We start from the raw sequence: 23,814 nt of genomic DNA on the forward strand, positions 1-23,814 counted from the left end.
GAGTTGACTATGCTCATGACTACTGTGATTACCGGAGAGTCTAATTTAGTCCAGCTTGCCTGGAGTCTACCTTTTGCCTCTCTGGAGCTGCCAGCTGGCCAGTGCAGCAAGAACTGAATTGCACAGTACTCTGGAAAATGGAAAGAAGGCACAGCACTGATGAGAGATGAATAGTACCAATGAATATTGTTGGMTTCTCCTCTTCAGTTCAGTTTTCAAACAAAAAATGAAACCCATTTGGACTATCCTGACATCTGCCACAGAAGTTACTTGGGTGCAACAGGYAGCTCAAAGTGCTTACGCCTTCTCCTCTGATGGGGGGACTGTAGCTGGGAAGTGTTCCTTTCTGAATAGGGTTTGCAGGTAGGATCTCACAGAGAAACATACAGGTCAAAAGCTCAGATGTCTGAAAGAAAAATTTATTTTATTTTATTTATTTTTTTTTTGTTTTAATAAGAATAACTGAGGAACATTTCCACTTTTACCAGGAACCCTAATAACAGAGAGAGATAAACAGACAAACAGATCTGAGGTCCGAGAGATGGGCAATATTAAATCTTTGAAGAATTTTTAACCATTTTTGAAAAGATTTGATGTYTTTGGTAGGATGAATTATGTTTTASGTTACTTCTGTTTTTCAGCTAGAAGTATTGAAGCATTAAACTGCCAGGCTTATTGTATAGAAAGCAAAGTAGTAGTAAAGAATAGCAGTAATTTAGTAGCAAAAAGAATTACCATTGTACCTGCTGCTTGTGAATTTTGAAACTTTGTCTCATATTATTCAATATCTATGTATGGAAAGATGGCATGCAGGCAAAAAGCAGCTCCCATTTCTACACCTTACCTAAGCCAAATGCAAACAATGTCATTTATCTCCTCTACTATCTACTTCTTCTTTTTGAGGAATCTTCTTTTTGAGAGAAGAATTCATGCCCCTAAGGTGTTTTCCAGGATCACTGTTGCAGAGTGATGCCAGCTGCTTCTGTAAGAAGGAAGGTAGCCCTTTAAGTCCTTTCTCTTTGCTACTTTTGTATTAGAAACACCTAAAGACTGGGGTGAGGCAGAGGCAGAAGCAGCCTACACAGATTAGTCGCAGGGCCAGCCATGAGCCTGGAAACTGATAATCATGTCTGTGCTATTGGTGACTTGTACTACGTTTATGGTTTCCAAATGATAGTTATCTGGGTTGAACCAAGTATCTCATTAAGGAATCCTTAAACTATTCCTGTTTAGCAGAATGACACTTTCAAAAAATCATGTTTGTATAACTAATTCTTTACTAATGCAAACAAAATCTCAAAGAAATACTTTTACTTAAGTAATGAAATACAGACTATGCCATCAAGCAGTCTGGAAAACTGAAATCGCTGTAGCCTGCCAGGAGGATGTAAAGAGCTTTTAGCTCTTACCTTGTTTGTGTTGGTAGATATGATTAAATAACATATTAAAGATCTTCTTTGAAACATTACCAATGACCTTCCAAATTGTTTATAAATACCCTGCATTTCTTTAGTGCTATATTTTTATTACTGCACACCCATCTGAAATGGCATTCAATGCCTCCTTTGCTTTTTTTCCACACCTCAAATCATATTTAATTTCGCTTGTATAAGAACCATAGACTGAAAGCCTTTATTTTCAATTGCCCAGAAGACTAAATGTATTTTCTATTGGTGGTTTTGAAGCCAATGCACAACAGCATTTTCTGGAAATTATTTCAAGAAAGCAGAAAACACCTCAACTTAAAGTACAAAAAATGCTCCCTGATTACAACTGCAGTTCAATCATTTTTTCATGTTTCTAAGGTGAGCCTCCTGATTTACAGAAAATATTATGAACAATTATGAGGCATGCAGATGTTTCCCCACTGTTTTATTAATCAGCCATATTGTTGTAACACCTACAGCAGGAATTGGTGTCACATTGTAGTAGGTGTTGTGCAAGTGATCATTTCTGACTGGCAGTAGATTAGCTATTACAGCAAGCACAGCTGCGGCAGAATCTGCTGTTCCTATGCAAATAACTCTAATAAAAATGGAAATAAGACAGGCAGAAGAACAGTTTTGAAGTAGAATTGTTCCAAAGTGCTCTTCAAAAACCCATCTGTCTTCAAAAATAAGGCCCCGCATTCATTTTTGATGACAAATAAGACTTGCATAGTATGGGAATAATAGAAACTGAATATAACTGATGACAGACTAGCAACAAAATATGAATCTACTCCCATATTGCCTATTTAAAGAATGTAATTGTAGGTGGATGCAAATTGTAACTTGATATATGTATTCAGGTTTTCAGTTGGTGCGAATCCCTCTGGTTCACTGAAAAATGTCTAGCCAGTATGATGTGACAATTAGTAGCTTTAAAAATACTGAATTCTGCATCTACTTTGCCCTTCAAAATGCTAAACTCATATAAGAAGGTTAACCTTGCTGTTCTCTCAGTCAACATTCCCCTGAGAGTTATACAGTAAAGCTAATCAATGTGATGAGCATTCATGCAACAATTTTACACCAGTAAATCAGTGTCTCTGTAGATAGGTTGATTTTTTTTTCTGGCAGAAAGAATAGATTTTTTTTTGGTTTCTTTAGAACCAATTTATTCTTTTATGGAACAAAATATCATATTTTGCAAAGAAAGAAGCATAAACAAAGGATAGGAAGCAAAGGCATCTTTCCTACTGCTCTACAATAATCATATGCAGCTAAAAAATGGAAGTGATCAGTCTGAGGAGTAATAGGATGCACAGTATACAACAAATGCATAATGCAGTTTATAACAATGGATAACATATATCATCTTAAAAAATTTGGAAGTAGTTGTCTGAGGCTTAAAGTCACCAGATAGCAAAGGAAAACAGAAGTATAACCTACCCACATATCACTCCTTCAGGGTATTCCAAGAATTTTTCCCATTCCAACCTGTAAGCTAGCAGAGGAACTGAAAATGGGAAGCAGTTTGCTGTGACTTCTTTATGTCCTCTGGTAACAATCTTCAACTGTACCATATGCATTTGTGGGATAGATATTATCAGGATTATGTTCACTTTTTCATACATCTTTCATTCAGATCCAAATGTCAGATTTAGAACTGCCCTTCAATCTATGTTTTCAGTTTGCCATGCTTATAAAGAGTGAGAGGGATACAAACTAGAAGCTCCCAGGTATTTAAAACTTTCCTTGTTATGTAATAAAAATCAACTTAGATTCAGTGATCTCTGCTACTTTTTCTTTATTGTTTTTATATTTCTTTATTCTGAAAAAGTTCAGTGAATCCTATGATCCTTAACTGTTGCAGACAAAATAGTTAAGCTTCATTTCTCATTTGCTAGGATCACCTGAGACAGCCAGGCTATACTCAAAACTCTATTTTCAACCAGGTCTACAATATTTTGTAAATGAGCCAAATGTCTTCACATAAACCCACATGTTGTGGGTTTAGATCTGTACAAACTGAGCTATGCTGATAACTCATTTCATTTGGATCAAAATGCCTGTAAGATGGTTATCATGCCTTTTTGTCAGCAAGTAACCTAGGTGTGAAAGGATGTATCATGAACCCTCTGAGGTGCCCAGTTCTTGCAGCCTGTTTATTCTTCAAGAATGCCTAAAGAAAGCTTCAGAATGGTTAAACACAGCAAAGAAACCAATACTCGGGCAAGGGGTTATGTGGGAGACACCTGGGAGGACTCTGACTGTATAGTGATAGGAGTAAGCTTAAAAATTCAGCTCAGAAATGATCAGCCCAAAGACTAAATCTCCTGTCTATGTTCCTGTTGCACCCATGTGATTACCTGACTCTGTTGCTAGGTACATCTGTCACCTCAGCAATTTAAAGGACTAAGAAATCATTCTGCTTGAAGAGTTCTGTCTACCTACTCTGTATTCAGTATATAATGTATTGTACACATTATTTCTTGCTTTCTCTTTCATTTTGTTTTTCTTCCTTTTTTTTTTTTTTTACTTTTCACACAGCACTGTACAGTTTTCTTTTACGTGTTTGGTGTTAGCCTCTTCTTTCCCTTCACCCCTTCATACATCTTTTCTGCTACAATATTTTCTGCATTCTAGTCCTATCTCTATATTGTCTCTCACACGCCTTGCTCAGCTTCCTCCCAAAGTGTTGCCCAACTATAAAGATGAGGAAATACTCCAGTTTTAGCTGGATCCAAACAATCCTTCAAAAGAGTCAAGCTTATTTAGAAGACTGAAATGAAGAGGCAATGCTGCCATACTCTGGTAGTTTTTTGGAAAACACCTGAAACTTTGCAGAGAACTGTCATTTCAGAGATGACAGAACCACTCCGGCAGTGAGTCTGTCGCAGGAGACGAGCACTGTAACTCCCTTCAGCAAACAGTAGCTTTTTAGCTCCCTGTTTTCGCTAACAGATATCTGTCAGGAAAGACTCAAGCCTCATTCCTCGCCTGCAGGGTTATGCCAGTTGCTTAACGCTCTGCCTCAAGTGCTTCATCTCCTTGCTCTGAATTTAATGATGAGGCTGGCCAGCAGTTTGGCTGAGGATAAGAATCAGTACTAGCCTAAGTGCCCTAATTCAGTGCGGTGAGTTGGAAACACACCCAGTTTCCAGAGTTGCCAAAACGAGACTTCGCATTCTTTTGTGCCATCTAAACTGAACTGACTTTGAGATAACCAGAATTCAAGTCTCTCTTGTTAATCAGCCCCTTTAGAGGCTTTTTATTTCCTATTTCACAGAATTTCAACAAGTTAATTTTTAAAAACAAAGCAAATGGAAAACTGTGTCTTTGGAAAGCCACACTAGCAATTCTATTTCAAAAACCAGTGCTTGCACTTCACAAGTTACTACTTTATACCATTGAATAAAGAAAAATTTATAATTATCTGAATTTAACACTTCACTGTAGTTCAATCAGTCATGTCCTTGTGGAAAGTACTAAAAGGAAGCAGTATTAATACCACTCCTCCTTGAAAAGAGGAAAAATCCCTCATTAGAAGGTGTAAATGTCAGGAAAACAGTTGTTTCCTAAAGTGAGTAACCTTGTAAATTTGTTCAAGATGCTGGTACAGCAAAAATTAAGCACTGGAAACCAGGATGGCCTAAAAGCAACCCAAGGCAGTTTAAGATGCCTCTGCTTTGCTTTTTGATTTCAGCCGAGGAGGTGGCCAGGAAGCTGCCGCACTGAAAAATAATGCAGATGTCCATAAAAAGGATGGAAAATACACAGAGGATGAGTATTCCTTTAGGTGTTACAGACATCCAAAGGAGCTAGCTGGTGGGCCTCACTGAGAGAGTGCCACTATTGCCGGAGGGATGAGATAGTTATGCCACAAGAGATTGCAAGGGGATAAGAAGGCTGCATGGAAAGAGGCATCATATAAAGCATGCAATAATTCACAGTGAATGATACCATTCAAAATAACTTCCGCATCTTCTCAGAGAAGCAGCAGTCTTACTGATTTCCTCATATTCTCACCACCTGACACCTAGAGTATGATGCAACTGCACAAATGTGATGTCACCAATGTCCTTCTGCCTCATATCTGGATTTCTCTATAGATTAGCCAGATTATCATCTATCTATGTGTACCTCAGCCTATATGACCACATGAACATAACTCTTCCTTAAGGTGTAAACTCCAACATCGCCATCTTCTAATCAAGACTGAGATGTCCATCAAGTGTCCTACTGCAAGCACTACACATATAACATAATCACATTTGCTTATGTTTTTCAGTATTCTCTACAAATATCTGATAAAATAACCAAGCATAAAATTAAATCTTACCTATAACTTTTCCTAGGAAGAGTGCCTTTGGGGAATTGAACTGAATGTCAGATGCTGTTGGCAGGCTGTAAGTTGTTGGAGGATAGTGATCAAGCTGGGTAAAGAAAAAAATAAGATAAGTATTTTGAACTGATATGCCCTTTTAACCTTTTAATAGTGCTACTGAATCACTGAATCACAGGCATAAACCCTGTGGAGTTTATGCCACCTCTTATAACTCCGTTTCCAAACGTTCTGATTTATTTTTGAAAAAGGCAAAATAACAGTTAACACTCCTTGCCCCATCTCTGCCACCTTTTAAGTTTTGTAAGATCTGGAAAAACCATACATAGGGCATTTACTTTTTCTGGCTGTTCTAGATTTATCTCAGGTTTTGCTCAAGTATATTGAGTATATTTCAGTATAATTGCTTAAAATAACAATAATAAAACTTCTGATAAAAACTATAAAAACTCAGGAAGAGTGCTTCTGTCTTTTTTATACTATCCCATAAAACCCCAACATGAGAAGTGCCAATACCTAATAGATGGAGAAAATAGTCACTGCAGATGCCAAAAGAGCTCTCGCAGATATGTTTAGAAGTGATTTTTAACTGATCATAACCAGCCGGCACACTGATGATCTAGAACTTAGCCATCAGTGTTCCTGAAAATGACAACTGTTCATCTCCCAATATTAAGCTGTAGACTTTTGACGTATATATACCAAAAAGCAGCAAATTTTCTTACTTGGAAATAAATTTGAGTTTGTTCACAGTATCTCATAAACTCATAAGTAACAACAGCTTTCCTCAGATTTTTAATGAAGAACAAAAATACATCTTTGAACTGAAATTAAGTTATATAATTTCAAATTGAAACAAATACTTTCTTAACAGTTGCAATCGAGTGAATACAATGAGTTAAAATACAAAAGGTTACCAATCTCAACCACAACAGGTCCTACTAAGTATAAACTAGAGTTAAGTGCTTGCTGCTGGTTTCTCTGGTGAAAGGGAAACCAGTGCTCTAGCATCCATCACAAGCATCAGACCCATTGGTAATGAAAGCTGCAGACATACAAAGCGTGAGAAATATTCTCTTCTTATTTCAGCCGACAAATACAGTAATGGCTCAGATCTCAGAACTGTCATGACATTTGTCAGTACGTTTATTAAACTAAGTTATAGATTTGGGGGAGGCTTAGCAGGAAAAGATTGATGAAAAGATGCACAAAAACCTGATTCACCAGTCTCTAATATCCCAAGATTTTATCCTCATGTAACTTCACTGCCTGCATTTCTTATTATTTCAAATTATTTCTGATGCATTCTGACTGCACAGGATTCATTTGCCAGGTTCTCCTTTGACATATAAGGATGCTATATACCTGGCTCTCCTTATACATTGACATAAAATATGCCGAAGTAAAATAAATAACTCTAGTAAAATAATCTGATATACTATCATGTTTTCTGGTATTTGTCAATATTGTTGACATTTAAGTTCTTCCTTCTCCAAAATCAATCAAACGCACTGTGTAAATATTTCTTTTCATTGTGACATGGCATGCTGGTGTTGGGGTCAATCAGATCATCATTAATCTGACTAGATACTAATAACTGGTAATAATTATTATTAACTATCAATTTATATATCAATGTATTGTGGTGATGTTCTAGAGCCCTAGATGGTCCAAGTATCCATTATCAGAGAAAGTATAGGAAAGGTAATAAAAAGCTCAACCCTACCTAATACAAAGGCTGTCCCTACCAGATAATGCTAACTGGTAGGCTATATCTGGAAATGAAAAATCATTTTAAAAGATGAATCGCTATAAGCATTTATGCGCACAAATAAAGAGTACGCACAAATACTGTCAGCTGTGGTGCAGTGAAATTCCTTTTGTCTTTAGCGAGAATTCAGGATGTGGAAAGGCTGGCCCATAATGGATTAAAACACAATCTCTATGTTAGCCATGCATAGCTACAGGTTGTTTCTTTGCAGTACAGGTCACTGCAAGAACACCAGGCTTGTTTTCTGCCTCTGTCCATGCAGTATAACAGCAGCTTTGAGGTCTAGGTTTTATCGTTAAGGCATCCTGTAAATTGGGCCCAGAATACCTAATATATCACCGAAGCCTCAGGTTTTGTAGCTCAGGTTATCAAATATGCTGTATTTGCTAAGAAGCTCTTCTGAGATTGTGGTGAAAAGGGTGTGGCAAACCTCACCATGAGCAATCTGCCATCCCTGGCAAAAATGCATATTRGCAGTCACATTTAAAATAAATGAAAAGATACCATTATTCTGTGACTGCAATCCCAGAAGAATGGCACCATATTTCACCAAATCCCTCAAGCTGGCATGTGGGCATGAGCTGCACATCTCTGGAAATGGTGCCAGTTTCATACCAGGGGTGCAAAAGGCCAGGGACTGGCACTCCCTTGCCCTCTCCCCTTTCCCTGCTCTTATTCTGGTCTTCTGATAAATCCATATTTGCATATGCACAGCACTGTGGCACAGAATCACCTGCAGAGATACCTACACAGGCTATTTGATGGCATCTCTGTGCAAAAGCTCAAACTGATGGGCTGCAGCAGGACTAGCAGGGCCTTGCTGGCAGCAAGACCACGAAGCTTTCTGGCACAGCACAATAGGAACCAGAGCTATGGGCAGGTCCCCCCCAGTTGGAACAGTTCACTTAGAGGTGATCTTGGTCGACTAAAAATAAAAATAATAGTAAAAAAAAATCCTTGCAGCGACCTGGTGTTGCCTTGAGCGTTTGAGATTTCGGCATGGCAGAGCTCAGGGTCAGGGTGCAGAAGCAAAAGACCCTGCTGCAAATGGGAGCCCCGGAAGGCAACAAAGAGACTCGAACCCTGGGTCGCACTGCAGACCCTAACAGTTAGAGCTTACCGCTTAGGGATATCAGCTTTTAATTGACCTGTTATACTGAATCAGTAACTGAATCTATCCACCCATACATATTTTTCAGATCCAGCTTCAGTTAAGCAAAGATTTCAGAATGGGTTCAATTATGAATCTTTTTAAGGGTTCAATAATTCCGTTTGAAGTTTGACTCCTGGGTAGAATGACACTGCATTTTAGATCTGTGGATACTTAAATTTATGGCCTTGTCATCAAACAGAGGGCAAACATTTCTGATTAGAGGCAGAGCCAGCTCCAATCCCATCGGCAGCTCTGGAATCTCTTGTATCAGTGGGGAAGCTTTGATTGATTTCTACATCCAAACTTTGTAAGAGATACCCTTCTCTGATGCTAGGACTTGAAATGAAACAAGCTCACCACAAGACAAAAGTGAGAAAATGGTTAGATTTCTGTCTTCTTGTTTTTTATTGCTCATCTTTGTTTTAAACTGATGCTATCTAATAAAGGAAATATGTTTTTCAGAAGTACTTAATCTAAGATTTTTTTAGGTCAATGAGTAGAAGGACCACACACTGAATTATTTCCAAAGTTGTATTTTACTGCCATCCAGTGGGTGCTCAAGTGTAAGCAGCTAGAATTGAATAGCCTACAATCTTCATATGAAATACCAGGCTACATCACTCTTATATAAAACACATAATAAAAATGGAATTACTACTGTCAAATGACAATTGAAAAGAAGATATATATATATCTTTATTTAATGAAAATAAAATAAAATCTTTGCATATGTACCATTTGATGCCATGAAATTGTGTTAAATTATAGTTTTTAAATTATATTTCAGATTTTTCATTACAGGTACTTTTATTTAAAAACTCATTAATTTCATTTGAGCTAAAGAAAAAGCCACAGCGTGGCTTTGAGCACCACACAGACTGACTCTGCAGGGAACTTGCAGTTTCAATTCTCAAGTCACCTCAAGCCAACCAGACTGCCCGGAGCTGAAGTTGCTGGGGTTTAAATATAAGTTCAGCAAAATGATATTTCTTTTTCTTGATAATACAACAAATCTTAACAGAGATTAAGGCAAATATAATGTCTACATCCCCTTTTTATTTTAGGAAAATAAACCCACACAATAAGACAAATTCCATAAAAATTCTGTCTCTTGTTAAGTTTATCCAGGGTTTTCTTATATGTATATGCATATATTCAAAGGACATATACAAATATTTACGGTATATAAATATATATATATATATTTATACATATTGAGTGTGTATATGTATCTATATCTGTATCATTGTCAATCCAATGTATGTTTGTGTTATAAACTTCTTTATGCTGAAGACATTTTATAAAGAAGATTTTCAAAATCTTATGCAACAATAATGCTATAATGCTTAATCTTGCACCAGCTGAAGTCAATAGAGCTTTGCTATTGACTTCAGTAATAGCAGGATCAAGAACTGGATGTATTATCATCACAACCAATGTAATATTCCTATTCTGTATTATTATAATGATTTATTATTTGTATTAAAAGACTATCTTGTCCTGGACAAGGTCTTTTACTGTGCTAAGTGCAATAATATGCATTGTTGTTCAACAATATGATGGTTCCTGCTCGAAAATGCTTACAAATTTAGAATAAGAGACAGCAGATATCACAGACAGGCACGAGAGCCCATGAAAATAATGAGGCAGGATGTAGAGTTCCTCCCAAGCACAACAGCATTTTAGGTGAAGGTGACAGTATGAGAATCAAATAGGTGATAGTATTTGGCTTTCAGGGTTGACTGAAATCTGAATTCTTTATGGTGAAGGAGAGATGATTACTCACTTGCAGAGAGGTTAGGAAAAAAAACTGAGAAACTGAAGACACTGTATATTTTTAACACAACACAAAAGGAGAAGATTCAGGGGCCAGGTTCATAATTGTTTAGGGTGATCATAGCTGATGCTACCATAATTCAGTTCCTTCCTTAGTGTGGCACTGGTGCTTCACTGAGCTTTTGTAAAGTCAGGTCTGCCAGGTTAGGTCCTTGACCTAGCTTATTGTGGAGCAGACTAGTGCAGACCTAGGGTAACACAGAGCGTATGCATGAGTAGTAGATCAAGAGAAGTAGTGAGGACCATAAAGCCAGCGATCTGGACTGGCTTAGACCACTGTGGACCTGCAGCCTCACTTCACCCATCTGGACCTTACTGGCATGGTGTAAAGCTAACTTAAGGTTTGCATTGTGCTTTAAGCTCTTCAGATTAAATTTCTACAGTGGTATAGCTAAGACAGTTAATACAGTTTAGGAACAACTCCAAATCTGTTTGTCAGATTAATACACTGATCTGTCTACCGCAGCTTTTATAAAAATCAACCACAGTCTTTTATAATAAGGTCTTTATCAGGGATTTAAATTGGAAACCTGATCAACACAGGACACACTGCATAAAAAAATAAATATATGAAGTTGTTTTCTCATTAAAAACCTAAGTCTCTTATCTGCTATAAACTCCTATATTTTCCTGAAAACACTGTTGCTCTAATAAAAAATATCCTGGGATAATTTGGCCCAATATAAAAAAATATGAAAATCTGGATAAAATTTAAATGGAAACTTAGATAGACATCTCAAAATCTAACAGAGGCACCAATAATGAAAAGGACACTATTCTGTATGGCTGCTTTCAATTTAAACAATTCTCTGGTATTTCTTTCTGATATCTGTGGACTTCTTATTGCTCTGTTTAATACATGAATTACATTAAATGTTAACAGAAGCAATAGCAGGGTTATATAATGCCAAGTTATTAAAATGAAAGATATCTACTCCATGTGCCTAAAGATGACTTTCACAGGACATTAATTTGTCCAATATGTGCTGCCATATAATGAAAAGCATCTATTTCATGCTACGTTTTTGCTTCTTTAGGCTTAGTGTTAGACTGAAAATACTTAATGATTCTTTCTTTATTTATTTCTGTAATTCCAATAAAAATTGATGCCAAAACAGCAATTGTACAGGCTAAGGAAACCATATTCACTGTTAGAAACAGATTATAGAAAGAAATGGTCTCAACATAAGTCAGCTTTCAGCAATATGCATTGGGAAGCAGATAAGCCGCACGATGTGCTTTGCAGCCCTATGCTGTGCTTTGATAGGGAGCCTAGGTGAGCTCCCAGCCCCTACCACGCTCCTTTGTGTCCTGGTTGCTCTGGCTTCTTCCAATGGAAACTGGGCTGCAGAGTGAGGAAGACATTCCAGCTACTGGTCTTATCATGCTACATGGCCTGGATATAGCCAAAGCTTTGGACAAGAAGACAGAAAAGTTCCTCTGAATCCAGCAATACAGGCTTTGCTGAAAAGATGCAACAAAAAGAATGGATGTGCAAGAGAATTCTTCTCTTCCTGAGTGGTTTTACACAACAGAAAGCAGACAAAAATATTTGCCCAAAAGGCCTTAAGCTTTGAAACTCTCTTAGCTGATGCACAGAGAGGGAAAAAAATTCTGCAATGATATATGCTTCAACCTCTGCCTCTAAGCAGCAGGTACAAGGAAGGTAGCAGCCTCAGGTCTTACAACCATGAAACCTGAGGGTGAGATGCTACCCTCAGATGCACGCGAGGCGCTCTACTGATTGCATTTTCCCCACTGATTTCAATGAGAGTTGCGTATTTGCCAATTAAAGGAAAACGTCTCCAGTGTCCCAATCTTTAGGGTAATGATGTTCTAGTCTCTTGTTTACTGATGAGTGAAAAAGATCCTTGCTTATGAAAATCTTTCATCTGACTTTCAGCAGGCTGTGACTCTGTAGGGATGTGCTCGTTTATCATGGCAGATGCCACTTACCAATTTCATTTTGCAAAAAAGAAAAGTAGAAACGGCTCATTTACGAGCTTCCTGACTACCTATATTGCTGTCTTTCCCTGAAAGATTGTAAGTTCTGTTGTAAAACAAAAAAGTTGAGTAAGTTCAATGATGGATAAAGTCAAGGAAACTTCTAGTAGCTCATGGATATTCTGTAAGCACAAAAGAACAGGTAAGAAAATCATTAAGGTGTGAATTACTCATTCACTTCTGATTCTGATGCATAGAATTTAAATTCTGCTCTGCTGTTTCTTACAGTTATTTACAGAAAATTTTAAAGATTGAGCAACCAGTCCTCTAAAACTTTCATAACATCATTAGACTTGGAGGAAATTTTAAGTAAAACAAAGATCAGGGTCTGTCAGTATTTCTTCATATCTAGGAACACATATGGAGTTTAGCGTTATAGGAATGAAATACGAAATCAATGTAAGCTTTCTTTAATTTTTAAAACTCCTATCAACAGCTTTTTCTTATGCCTTGTGGTCGCTTATTCATGAAAAAACTATACGTTTTGAGCAAAGAACATTTTCTTTGACTTCTGATTCAGAATAAATGCTTAGCAGCTATGGCTAAACTGAGCACTATTGCATTAAACATGCAGATGTAATGTATGTTCTGCTCTAGAAAATGGTCTGAGTTTGCCTTTCTATTGCATTTTGAGTAATACATTGCCATTGCAGAATGGCAATACATTGCAGAAATAAGCATCTCCAGGGATTTTAAATAATTCATTTCAGCAGGAAGGCCTCTGCTATTAATGGAAAAAAAGATCTTTCTTTCTTTAAAGTTAAAACCGCCTGAACATTTAGTAAATATCCACTCAGTGTAACAGATATAACTGACTAGAAAAAAAAGCCATTTGTTTTGTTGGAAAAGCTTACAGTTACATTGATATTAACTATGGCTTATGTGTTTTCACCCATGGTTAAAGTCCTGGGTATTTAAAACAGGAAAGGCAGAAAGATGTTTTAATCACCATCTCTGAAAAAGCATGGAAGGTAATGACATCTGACACCAAACAATTCTTTTATCCATTTTATGTGCATATAAAGATCCTGAAGTTAGATACTGAAGTCTGCAGAATTAAAACTGTAACTTGGGTGTACATTCTGAACAGGAATAATACTTATTTATTGGAAGCGATGGCCAAAGAATACACTGAATTCTCTATAATTTGAAATCTTTAAAGCTAAATAGAATGACTTTCTACAGAATGTGTTATACTATTATCATTGCTTTTAGGTTAGTTGCAGAAAATCATTTGGTGAAATTTTATGGTCTCTGTTAAGCAAGAGATCAAACAGAGTGATCATATTCTGTTCAAGCTTCAAAATATATGAAACAGGAGAGTAGATGTGATTCTATAGCAACAATAATCATAGTAGCTGAAGTTGTAGCCTCACTGAAGTCTATGGGAAAGTCCCCATTCCCCGTAATGGAACAAAGATTCAATCTATAATTGTAAAAATCTTTGATATATTCATTGCATTTAAGCTAAGGGCTACATGCAGATTGCTTTGCTCCACTTCACCCATTTTATTTTATTGCTACTATGTTTAACATTTTATTTTGTATTTCAGCTTAGTTTTGAATTAATTTTGTATGACTCACACTATTTAAGTATCTAAGGGTTTGCAAATGTTATCTCTATTTCTATAGTGGAGAGTTCAAAAGCAGTAAGAAAATGCAAGTAAGAACTTGCAAAAAATTCTGTTTCTTCTAGGTTTTAGTTGGGTCTTGGGCAAATCTTTCAGTGATTACTCTTTTTAATGGGAGCTGGGCATTTCCACTGCTTGTCTTTGATGGTACTGGAAAAAGGAGATCCAGGCAAATACATTTTCTGGACTGTTCTGAACTTTAAGAACTGCTGAGTTCAGGCAAAAACTTCCAGAAAGCCTCAAACTCACACTGACTTTGAATGGAGTCAGCAGTTGGTACTGTGACTATGGGCTCCTGAGTATACGTGCACAGGCCACTGCCAGTTGTCCTGAAACAATATGGACGGGCTTGGGAAAGTGGAGTCCTGTGGAAGTCGCTCTTGCCCTTCTCAGGAACATACACCTAATGGTTCGCCTTCAAGTTAAACCCCGTAACTTTGTAGAAAGACAGGTTTCAGATGAGACAGGAACTTGGATTTTGTGTCCCAAGATGACAGTATATTTTGATTGTTTCCCTGAGAAAAGTATTTTGTTGTGAACAAGACRGAGTTTGTTGAAGAATACTACCTTGTAGAGTGGGTTTCCTTTAAGAGATTGCATGATATCAGAAGGGATTTTCAGAAGGAAACAATTTATAAAGGGATCTCTTGCTTACACTGTGTATCCAGAAAATTAAAACTAAGAATCTGGGTTCAGGCGAAGAAAAGTGTTTTAATACGAGAAAATAACTTCAAAAACATTCTGACGTTACAACTGTGAAACAGATTGACTGGATTCACCACCAGACACATTGCCATTGCTTTGAAATTGCTTTCATTTAAGCTCCATTAAATGCTTAGAGTAGTACTTCTGCACAAACCACTGGGCTAGAGGATATCAGAAGCTGTGGTTCATAATCTATTCCTACAAATGACTTTGCAAGGTATGAAAAACTGGAAATTTCTTGACATTATACAGGAATATTTAAGTAAGGAAGCTGAGAGGTCCACATCTAAGTGTTTTGACTATCAACTTTGTTCTGTTGAAAACTAAAGCACATCATATTTTTAATTTTGTAACATGCTGATATGGCTTTTGTGCAATGGAACAGAAATATAAACAGCAAAGGAAGGTAGAACAAGTTGGCCTGTGATACAGATTCCATCTTTATTTTACTGTGGGGACTTGTAGCAGGAGGTATGATTCTTGCACTAAGTATGCAACTGTCACAGTTCTTTAAGAGCATAATTTGAATGGAAGTCCCTCCATTCACTTCAATAGATTTTAGATTAGAATCTCTTCTAGGGAGATTTTTATCCTTGGCTTTCTTAAAAAAAGTATTTTATTGATGTGGGAATAGCTTTAATCACCCATGAAAACTTGGTAAAGAGTGTTCTGGTTTTTATGACATGGAAAATATCCTGCTGAAGCATTAAACCTTTTAATGAAGTCAAACCAAATAAAATTTGCCCTACATGACCTAAAGCTCAGCTCTTGAAATGTCATTTACTAGGATAATACATTCCCCATCTGTCAGGCTTTCTTTCTTTTTTTTCTTTTTTTTTTCTTTTCTTTTTTTTTTTTTTCTACAGGTGAACTTACACAGCCCTGGAGGTATGCCATTGGTATTTTGGAAGAGGTGAGTGATAGGAATTTTCATTTAGCAAAGTTTCCCCCCCMCACAAACACTGAAACAATAGAAAATAAGCAGATCCTTGTCTCTAAATTTATGTCATTTTGTTTTCCTGAAGCCTAAAGCAACTGTATATCCTAAATCTTATCATTGAGAAACTGTTGACATCACAAATAGGAGGTTGTTATTTAATGTAGAACTAATCATTGATTTCCCTGCAGTCACTGAATGAAAAAATTTGAACCACAAAACCTTTTTGACGGTCTTTGCTACTACGATCAGTCTTGACTACCTTAGTTTGTTAGGAATACGGATATAATTCTAATGAAAATAATTTGCACTAAATATTTGTTCYTGTGCTTATATTGAGGATAAATTAGATATTTTTGTATTTTTTATATGTTTATTTCAAAGTCTGACTCAAGTTCTGATTGACTGGACAGTAACTCTGACTTTATGCAGGTAGTCAATTGTCACCTGTTCTACAAGACTGGTGAGGTCTCACAGAGTCCCATAATGAATCGTTTACTGCATTTATATAGAAGTAAAACACCTGAGAATCATGATAAAACTCAGGTTCACATAGTTCATATGGTAGCAATTTATTGCCTGACTGCAGATTTTTTAAATCTCTCTGGCACTACTGGGTTATTACAGTAAGTTAGAGAAACAGGTATTCTAAGTATGAACTTGCTGTTAACATCTCAGAAAAACTAACTGAGTGCTCTTGAATGGAAGCTTTGATGAGAATTAAATCCTTCTTGTGACATTTTTATGCCACATGGAGATGTGGAAGCATGAGCAACAGCACCTGGCAAGCAAGCTGTCTTACTTAAAAGCAAGCAAACCAGATGCTCATCAGGTTGGAGAAAGATTTAGCAGGAAATAAAAGTCTACACAAATGTTCATTGCTCAGATCTGCAAGAGAAAACTCATACTTTATGACTTGTCCTCTGGATACTGAGGAAAATTTTATTTCTAACATATCATCTGTATCTTCAAATATCATGAAGGGTTTTCATTTGAAAGCAGGACTCATTTTCAAGTGAACAATCAACAGAACAGATGCATCCCTGTTCCTATCAGCTCTCTTATTTACAAAATACAGCCAGGTAAGTCACAAAATCAACTTCCTTCTGGAGAATAAACAAGATTTCACGGAAGTCTTTTTTCAGGGTACAGCAATAGTAGGACTTCTGAATTTCCTTCTTATGGGTCCCTACTTTCCCTATCCTTGTATTTGCATTAGATAGATCCTCTAGTTTAATAACAGCCAAATGCACCTGCTTTCTGGCTACGTAAATTAGCTGTATTCCAAGCACACTGACTTGATTAAGCAATTATTACCCTAGCTGAGCAACCCTAACCAATATGTTTCTGGCTTTTCAAAGCCCTAGATAGGTAGCTAGCTTATACAACACTGGGAAGAAAAAGTCTGGCACTGAGTGCTGTTGAGCTGATGCAAGACTGGCATACTTAACTGTGCCAGTATTTTCCACTGGGCAAGGCATCTGACYTGATCCCTTTGGCAAACCATTTATACAGATTAGCAGCTGTCCAGATCAACCAGCCATGAGTCCATTAGACACATGCCACACCTCCCAAAATAGAAGTGTTTAACAGCTGGAAGGGAAACCTCACTGCAAGTCTTGCTTAGTTTCCACTTAGCAGTGAGAGAAGTAAGTCCAAATACTATATACAAGAAAGACRCCTACATCAAAATACAATACCCTTCCTGCCCCCAAGCCTGCAAAGTGTTTGTATGAAAGACATATATATTTCATAATTTTTGAAAAAAAATTCAGGTATTTTGAAAACTTTGTAATTTCCTGACAATTCTACTTCAATCTGAATGCTGAAATCCTCAGACACTGTAATTCACTGACAAAGTTTCCTTTTGGAAGGRAAAAACAACTATCAGGCATCTATTTTAATCTTTAGGTGGATAATACTGTGACAGATACTATCCTTCACCTTTTGGMTTTGCTCCCAAGGACACTTCTGCTTTTTATATTTCGTTTGTTATTGGTTTTGGTTTGCTTCTTATGATCCATCAAATCCAGATTAATCCATCCAARTCCAAATCAATTCACCTGTCTCTCCTCCCAGCAAAACTGTTCTCACAGCCTGCTGCAATCTCCATTTTTGCAGACATGACAACCAGGGAATGAATACAGAGCGCTGTAATGACTATAGAGAGAAGACTGTCTAGAAACATTGATCACTTCTTGCAGAGGTCCTCTTAGTTATGTAAAGAGTTTTATGTTATTTCAMAGGTTTGTAAACTGAGACATAGAGATGAAGTTCCTGGCAGCACTGTACCAAAAACTAAATAGGCCAGAGCCCTATGCCTTCAGTAATACTTTCTCTCTTAAGACTCCTCACACAGAAACACTTAAGCATCTGCTCATGTTTGCAGGCTTGAACAGCTCTTTTAATTTCACTATACTGCAGGGTAAATTTAAATTTATTCTCATTTGCAGACTCAAGTCTTGCAGCATGGCATTTAGTTGTCTGTACACTGGGGTCTAGTGCCATTTAACATGCTGTAGGATATCCTTCCTGCTTTCCAGCTGCTCCTCCAGCGATGCAGGTTGAGCCCAAGTCCCACGTCATCTACCAGCCCAGATGTCTGTGATGCCCTAAGGCATCTACAGTGGCATCTGTATTAGCYCTGGCTTCCACCTCAGCTGTCGCCACATGAGAACAAGCATTTCAGAACAACCCRGCTTGAAATGACAGAGGGAGAGGATGGTCTTTGGTAACTCCTAGGAATGGGACCTGCAAGCAGAACCCCACCTAGGGTACTTTTTATTTCTAAAACTGCACTGTTATCTTCAGGGGAAGAAGGTCATCAAAATAAGCCACTACAAGCTACAGCTAATAAACCAGATGGAACTAGAAAAGCCTTGGGTATCTGCTTACCTGAAGTACTATGTCCCTTTCATTCCGTGTGATGTTAACAGTATGAGGCTGCCCATTTGCCATGTTTCTGTGGTCGACATCAATGTTATAAGGCTCTCTGGTTCCTCCTAGGTTGTACCGAATTTGTAAATTCCCTAGTGAAAGAAATATGAAAAGCACCCTTAGATATTTTGGTCTTTTTTACTAGGTACTTTTCCCTAGAAAAATTTACTAGATATTTTTGATATATGGTTGCTATTAGAACAATAATATTTACATCATCCTCAGAGGTGGTCTCCGCAGTAAGAGAATTTAGTGAAGAAGAGCTGGTGTCTGAGAAGTTACATCCAGAAGCACTACATGGCTGAGATTATTTTTCTTGGTTCAGTGAACTTCTTTAAAATTAAAAATGATACACAGCATGAGGTTTTCTAGACTATTGATATGTATACAACAGGTCAGAATTACAACAAATTAATAATGACATTACAATCTACACATAAGATTTTATTGCTATCACATTGCTGTTGATGGGTGACCGTCTGGATTTTTATGGAAATTTGTTAAGATATGGTGAAAAGGAAATCTCAGGTTATTTTGTTAGAGAAGTTCAGTCAGAAGTGGTAAACCAATATTTGTGACAGTCTTCTATGCAATTCTTTTTTCTGAACAAAACTGTTTTTCTGAAGAGTCTGTTTTTCATAGCAAAATTCAATATTGCATTAAAAGTACATTTTTGAAATGGAAAATGAGGACCCCGTTATTGATCAAAACCTGAAATATTCTGACCCAAAAGAGCATTCTTATAGCTTTAGAGCTGTAGTTTGGATGTCTGACATGGAATTTCTTTCATACATTCCTTTTCTTCCCAATGCAGGGAGAATATTGTGGCATGAGGAATACTCATATTAGCCTATCCTATGGAAAAGAATGGGAGTAGAAATCATACAAATTATGATATTCATGAGACATTAAAGAACTCCCTGGAATTAAGATAATATTGAGGTTGATACTCAGAAAGTGGCCTAAAACCAGCCTTCAGCCATCATGACAATTTTAGGATCTTATATATAATGCTATACCAATATTTTGACCACCTCATTAGGTAGGCAGAGTTTTAGAAGAGCTGAGCACATAACACTTCCCACTGACTACTGGTGATATTGCCATGAGCTCAATAACTATGAACCATTTATTCAGATGCCTACATGTGGATACCTACTTGTCCTCTCCATAGTGCTGATTGTTAAACTAGGGTTTCTGTTTGTTTTGTCAACTGCACTGAACTGAACAGCTCACAGARCCTAGTAAAACAGAATTAAGGTTCAGGCCCCATGCATTTTGCTTTTATGTTGCAAGGGCGAAGAGACTTTCTCATCGGTTCAGAGCTTTGCTGAATGCTATTACTAACTATGCCTTCAAAAGAGAAAGCCAAGAGCAGTAGCTTACCAGATGGCTTGACAAGCACCGCCATGTAGTCCTGGGTATAGGAGCTGATGTACAGCAGGACACAAGGGGACTTGGTGGTGCTGAAGCTGAAGCTGAGCTCTTCTTTACTCAAGTTGAGGTCTGGCGCTGTGGTCTCAGGGTCCATAGAACTCAACAGCGTCCGGCTAACTAAGTCCTTCATGCTGGTCCCTGGGGAGTGGAAGTTGTAACGAAGCCACATTCCCTCTTCAAAAAATGCCCCAACATCTTGAAAACAAGAGCAAAAAAAGAGAAATTGAACTTGCTGACACCTTCTGGATAAAATATATTACTATTGGACTTAAGCAGTACTGATCTGTATGTGTTTCTACTGCTGCATTATTCAAGTATTTTGCCAATACTTAGGTCAGGAGCCTCACAAATTTCCAGGGGGAATGAAAAATAGTATCTCCATTTTATTGATGGGTATCTGAATTCATAGAGCAATGGAAAGGTTTCCTTTGGGTCATACAGAGATCTACACTTTTGTCCCAACCAATGCTGAAGACCATACTTTCTTTACTCTCATCAAAGCCTTGCAGCAGACAATGCTCAAAAGAAGGAGGTACAAGGAAGAGAGACTTAAGAAACACTACAAGCAAACAATGTAAAGGAAAAGGAAAACCAGAAATTCTAACTGGCAAGTTCTAGTGGACTTGGTGTAATCTCACAAAGGAACGATGGAGATTCTAGCCCTTGAAAAATTTAAAATAGGATTGGATGCAACAGCAGGAAATTAGCCATTGCTAATACAATACTTCAAGTGAACCGCACAAGCAGGATGGCTTATGGGAAGTAAAGAGGGAGCTTGACTCATGGTGGAGAATAAGGCATAGGACATCTAAACTATAACTCCCAGGAGCTTTTAAACTGCCAAMGTTTTTCAAACCATTCTGAGACAGAACGTCATATTTCAATACTGTTGACAGAAAATAAAACTACTTTTGACAGAATTAACACCTGCAGTTGAAAAGGCATTGTTATTACTTGTCATAATAATGCAGTCCTGCCTATTTCTTAACATTAAACACAGAATACAAGACTGACACTCTTACAGAGAAAGCTGACTGTGACAGCTTCCTAAGGCAATCATGGCAGTTGCCTGCTGTTGGTGGCATACAGCCTTCTAAGGCATCACTGGACTGGTTTCCTAACACAGTCATTATTTAGTGATACTGCAGTGCTGTATAGGCTTTGCTGTCTGGAGCAACATCACTAAAGAAAATTTTAAATTACATGTGAGCTTAAATAAGAAGGCATGTTTATGAATATTTCATAGTAGATCCAAGAACAATGAATAAGTACTGTGAATATAGCAAATGAGTAATGCATATAAAATGGTTATAAGCAATGTTCAAAGATTTGACCACCATTAAAGAAAAATATTTTTTGTCATTTTGTACCTCCTTTGAAGTGATATATAAATGCAAAGCCAGCACAGATTGGTGCCAAATTATCCATTTAAACTTCTGAAAAGACATAATGCTGTCATTATTTGAACAGAAATTTCATTTATCCCCTTCTGCWTTTGGAGTCTTCACGTCCTTTACACAATTCTGAGCAAAGGTTTACCACAAAACAGATGAAGCAAGATGTTGATTTTAAGAGCTGTGAAGCAATACAAAGCAAGTCAGAAATGAGTCCTCAGACTTTATTCGGAGTAGCTGAGCAGAGAAAAGGCAAGAAGATGAGTACATTACCAMAGACTTTACTGATGCTCCTTTTCAGACTTCTGCTAACTCTAGTGCTGGAAAAGCTGTATGGTTTCTTGCTACCACATAAAAGTTCTCCAAAATTCAAAATACAATAGTCACTGTCACTGTGCAGCCACTTAAAATAACTACTCAGGTTGTAGTCCGAAGGCACTATAAATAATTTTATCATTCTTATAGATTTATCACTGTCATTTTATAGGAGATATCTTAAATCACCCTGAAAGAGTTATGGGACAGGTAATTCAGTTTAACAGCTATATTTTGCAGCAGATCCACTTAAGTACTACCGGACTAAAAGTTAAGGGACCTCTCCTGAAAATACTTCCCCAAAACCTTGATGCCTTCTGCTATTAAGAGTAGTGTTGAAGATAAGTGGTAGCACTTAAAAACATATGTAGTATACACTGTAGCTCTAAGTATTTGCAAGACTGGCTTAAAAATATTCTTATGACCATTAATTTATTCTTCTTYGACCTCTGCTTATAACTTTAATTTAGAAAAAAAGACATACAAAAGCAGATCCTCCAGCAGACGCTGCACCAGCTACGGTGCCRCTGTGCTGGCAGAGCTGTGGGCCACAGGCATGGGGCAACTTTGCCGCCCGACACCGCAGGGAGCGCAGCCCCTGCCGAGGCCCTGGTCATACCCAGAACTTACGACCAGAGTGTATCCATACAGAATTATATTTGTATCCTTCCCTCTTCCTGCCTGTTTACCCTGCTTGCCCTGCCTTGCATTTTAGGGAGCCCATTGCCTCGCATGCTGGTACTACTGGAAGCTTCAGCTCCTACCTGAGTGCTGCTGTGGGGCTGAACAGGCAAGCATGGGATGCATTTTCCACAGCTATAAAACTTATTAACGGCTACTTAAATGTTCATTACTACAAAGAAAGCTTTAAGTAAACAGTGCTGTCTGAAGGGGTAAGATTTGTCTTTTTTTCCTTAACGATTTCACAACAGAGCAAAGAATGTTCTGTAAGTTTAATTTGATTTATGCCAAGAAAGTAATTTCCASTATAGCTGTACTATTACAAGTGTACAAGCTATTGCAACAAGCCTTAAAATCCTCCTCATATGTGCATCACTTCTTCTAAGAGGAAGGACACAGTTCACTTTGGTCAGCRAAATCAGCTCTCTCGGTCTCGTCAGCAAGATATTGAATCCCCTCAAGTTCCAGCTCAGCAAAATAGTTAAGCACATGCTTAACACCCTTTGCTGAATGAAGCAGTCACCCCTACTGCAGCAGGACTACACGGTGCTCAGCAGCACACAGGAGCAGACTCTGGCAAATATCAGAAAATACTAGAAAAAGCTAAAAGATAATCTTCTCTATATTGAACTCACATATAAAAATGATTTTGAAATACTGAGAGGTGATCAGTGAAGAAATTACCTACTTGAAGGCCAGAAAAATATCATTTTTGTGAAACTGACAGATGGAATATCAAAGCCCTTCATTCAGCAAACGATTCAAGCTGCCTGAAAACATCTGGATAAAATGGAGCACAAGTCCTGCTGGTGAAATGTGCAGCAGGTTTCCACATACCACCCTCCGCTTTCTTTTGCAGTATTTCAAACAAGATATCTGAAAAGAAGAGACTTGGGAGATCAGGCAAAGTAAAGGTTTCCTCTGCAAACTGCCCTTCTAAGACAAAAGCCTTAGAGGAATGAATGTGGGGGTAGCAAATCAGGTTTTTTTTTTTTTTTTTTTTTTTGATAGCAGTACAGATTTCTAAACCCAATATACAGTGCAGTCATGCTCTGTTGACAGACTTTGCAAATACATAAAGGTTGGACTAGCTTTGTAGAGGAACCCAGGATAGGTTTTGTTGAGCATTAGAAACAACTTTAGCAAGCAAGACGTGCATCCTCAGTGTGAACTGTACATATTTTACAAATCTATTTGGTTTCAATTTGAAGAGGGATGAAGCAAAAGCAGATCCAAAACTTCTA

At 37.5% G+C, this 23,814-nt stretch overlaps 1 protein-coding gene across 2 annotated transcripts in view; it reads right to left on the minus strand.

The window, feature by feature from the left end:
- The window catches only part of CNTNAP2 (contactin associated protein 2), a 1,098,090-nt gene that overhangs the window by 55,592 nt on the left and 1,018,684 nt on the right, over positions 1-23,814 (minus strand). For both annotated transcript variants that reach the window (XM_085320206.1, XM_085320205.1), the window contains 3 exons: positions 20,130-20,375; positions 18,702-18,835; positions 5,767-5,860 (listed from right to left, as the gene is read on the minus strand). In XM_085320206.1, the coding sequence (XP_085176332.1) occupies positions 5,767-5,860; positions 18,702-18,835; positions 20,130-20,375 (474 nt within the window). The remainder of the gene's footprint in view (positions 1-5,766; positions 5,861-18,701; positions 18,836-20,129; positions 20,376-23,814) is intronic.

This window comes from Rhea americana, unplaced genomic scaffold, assembly GCF_003343005.1.
Source record: "Rhea americana isolate MKP2758 unplaced genomic scaffold, rheAme1 scaffold_62, whole genome shotgun sequence".
NCBI lineage: Eukaryota > Metazoa > Chordata > Aves > Rheiformes > Rheidae > Rhea > Rhea americana.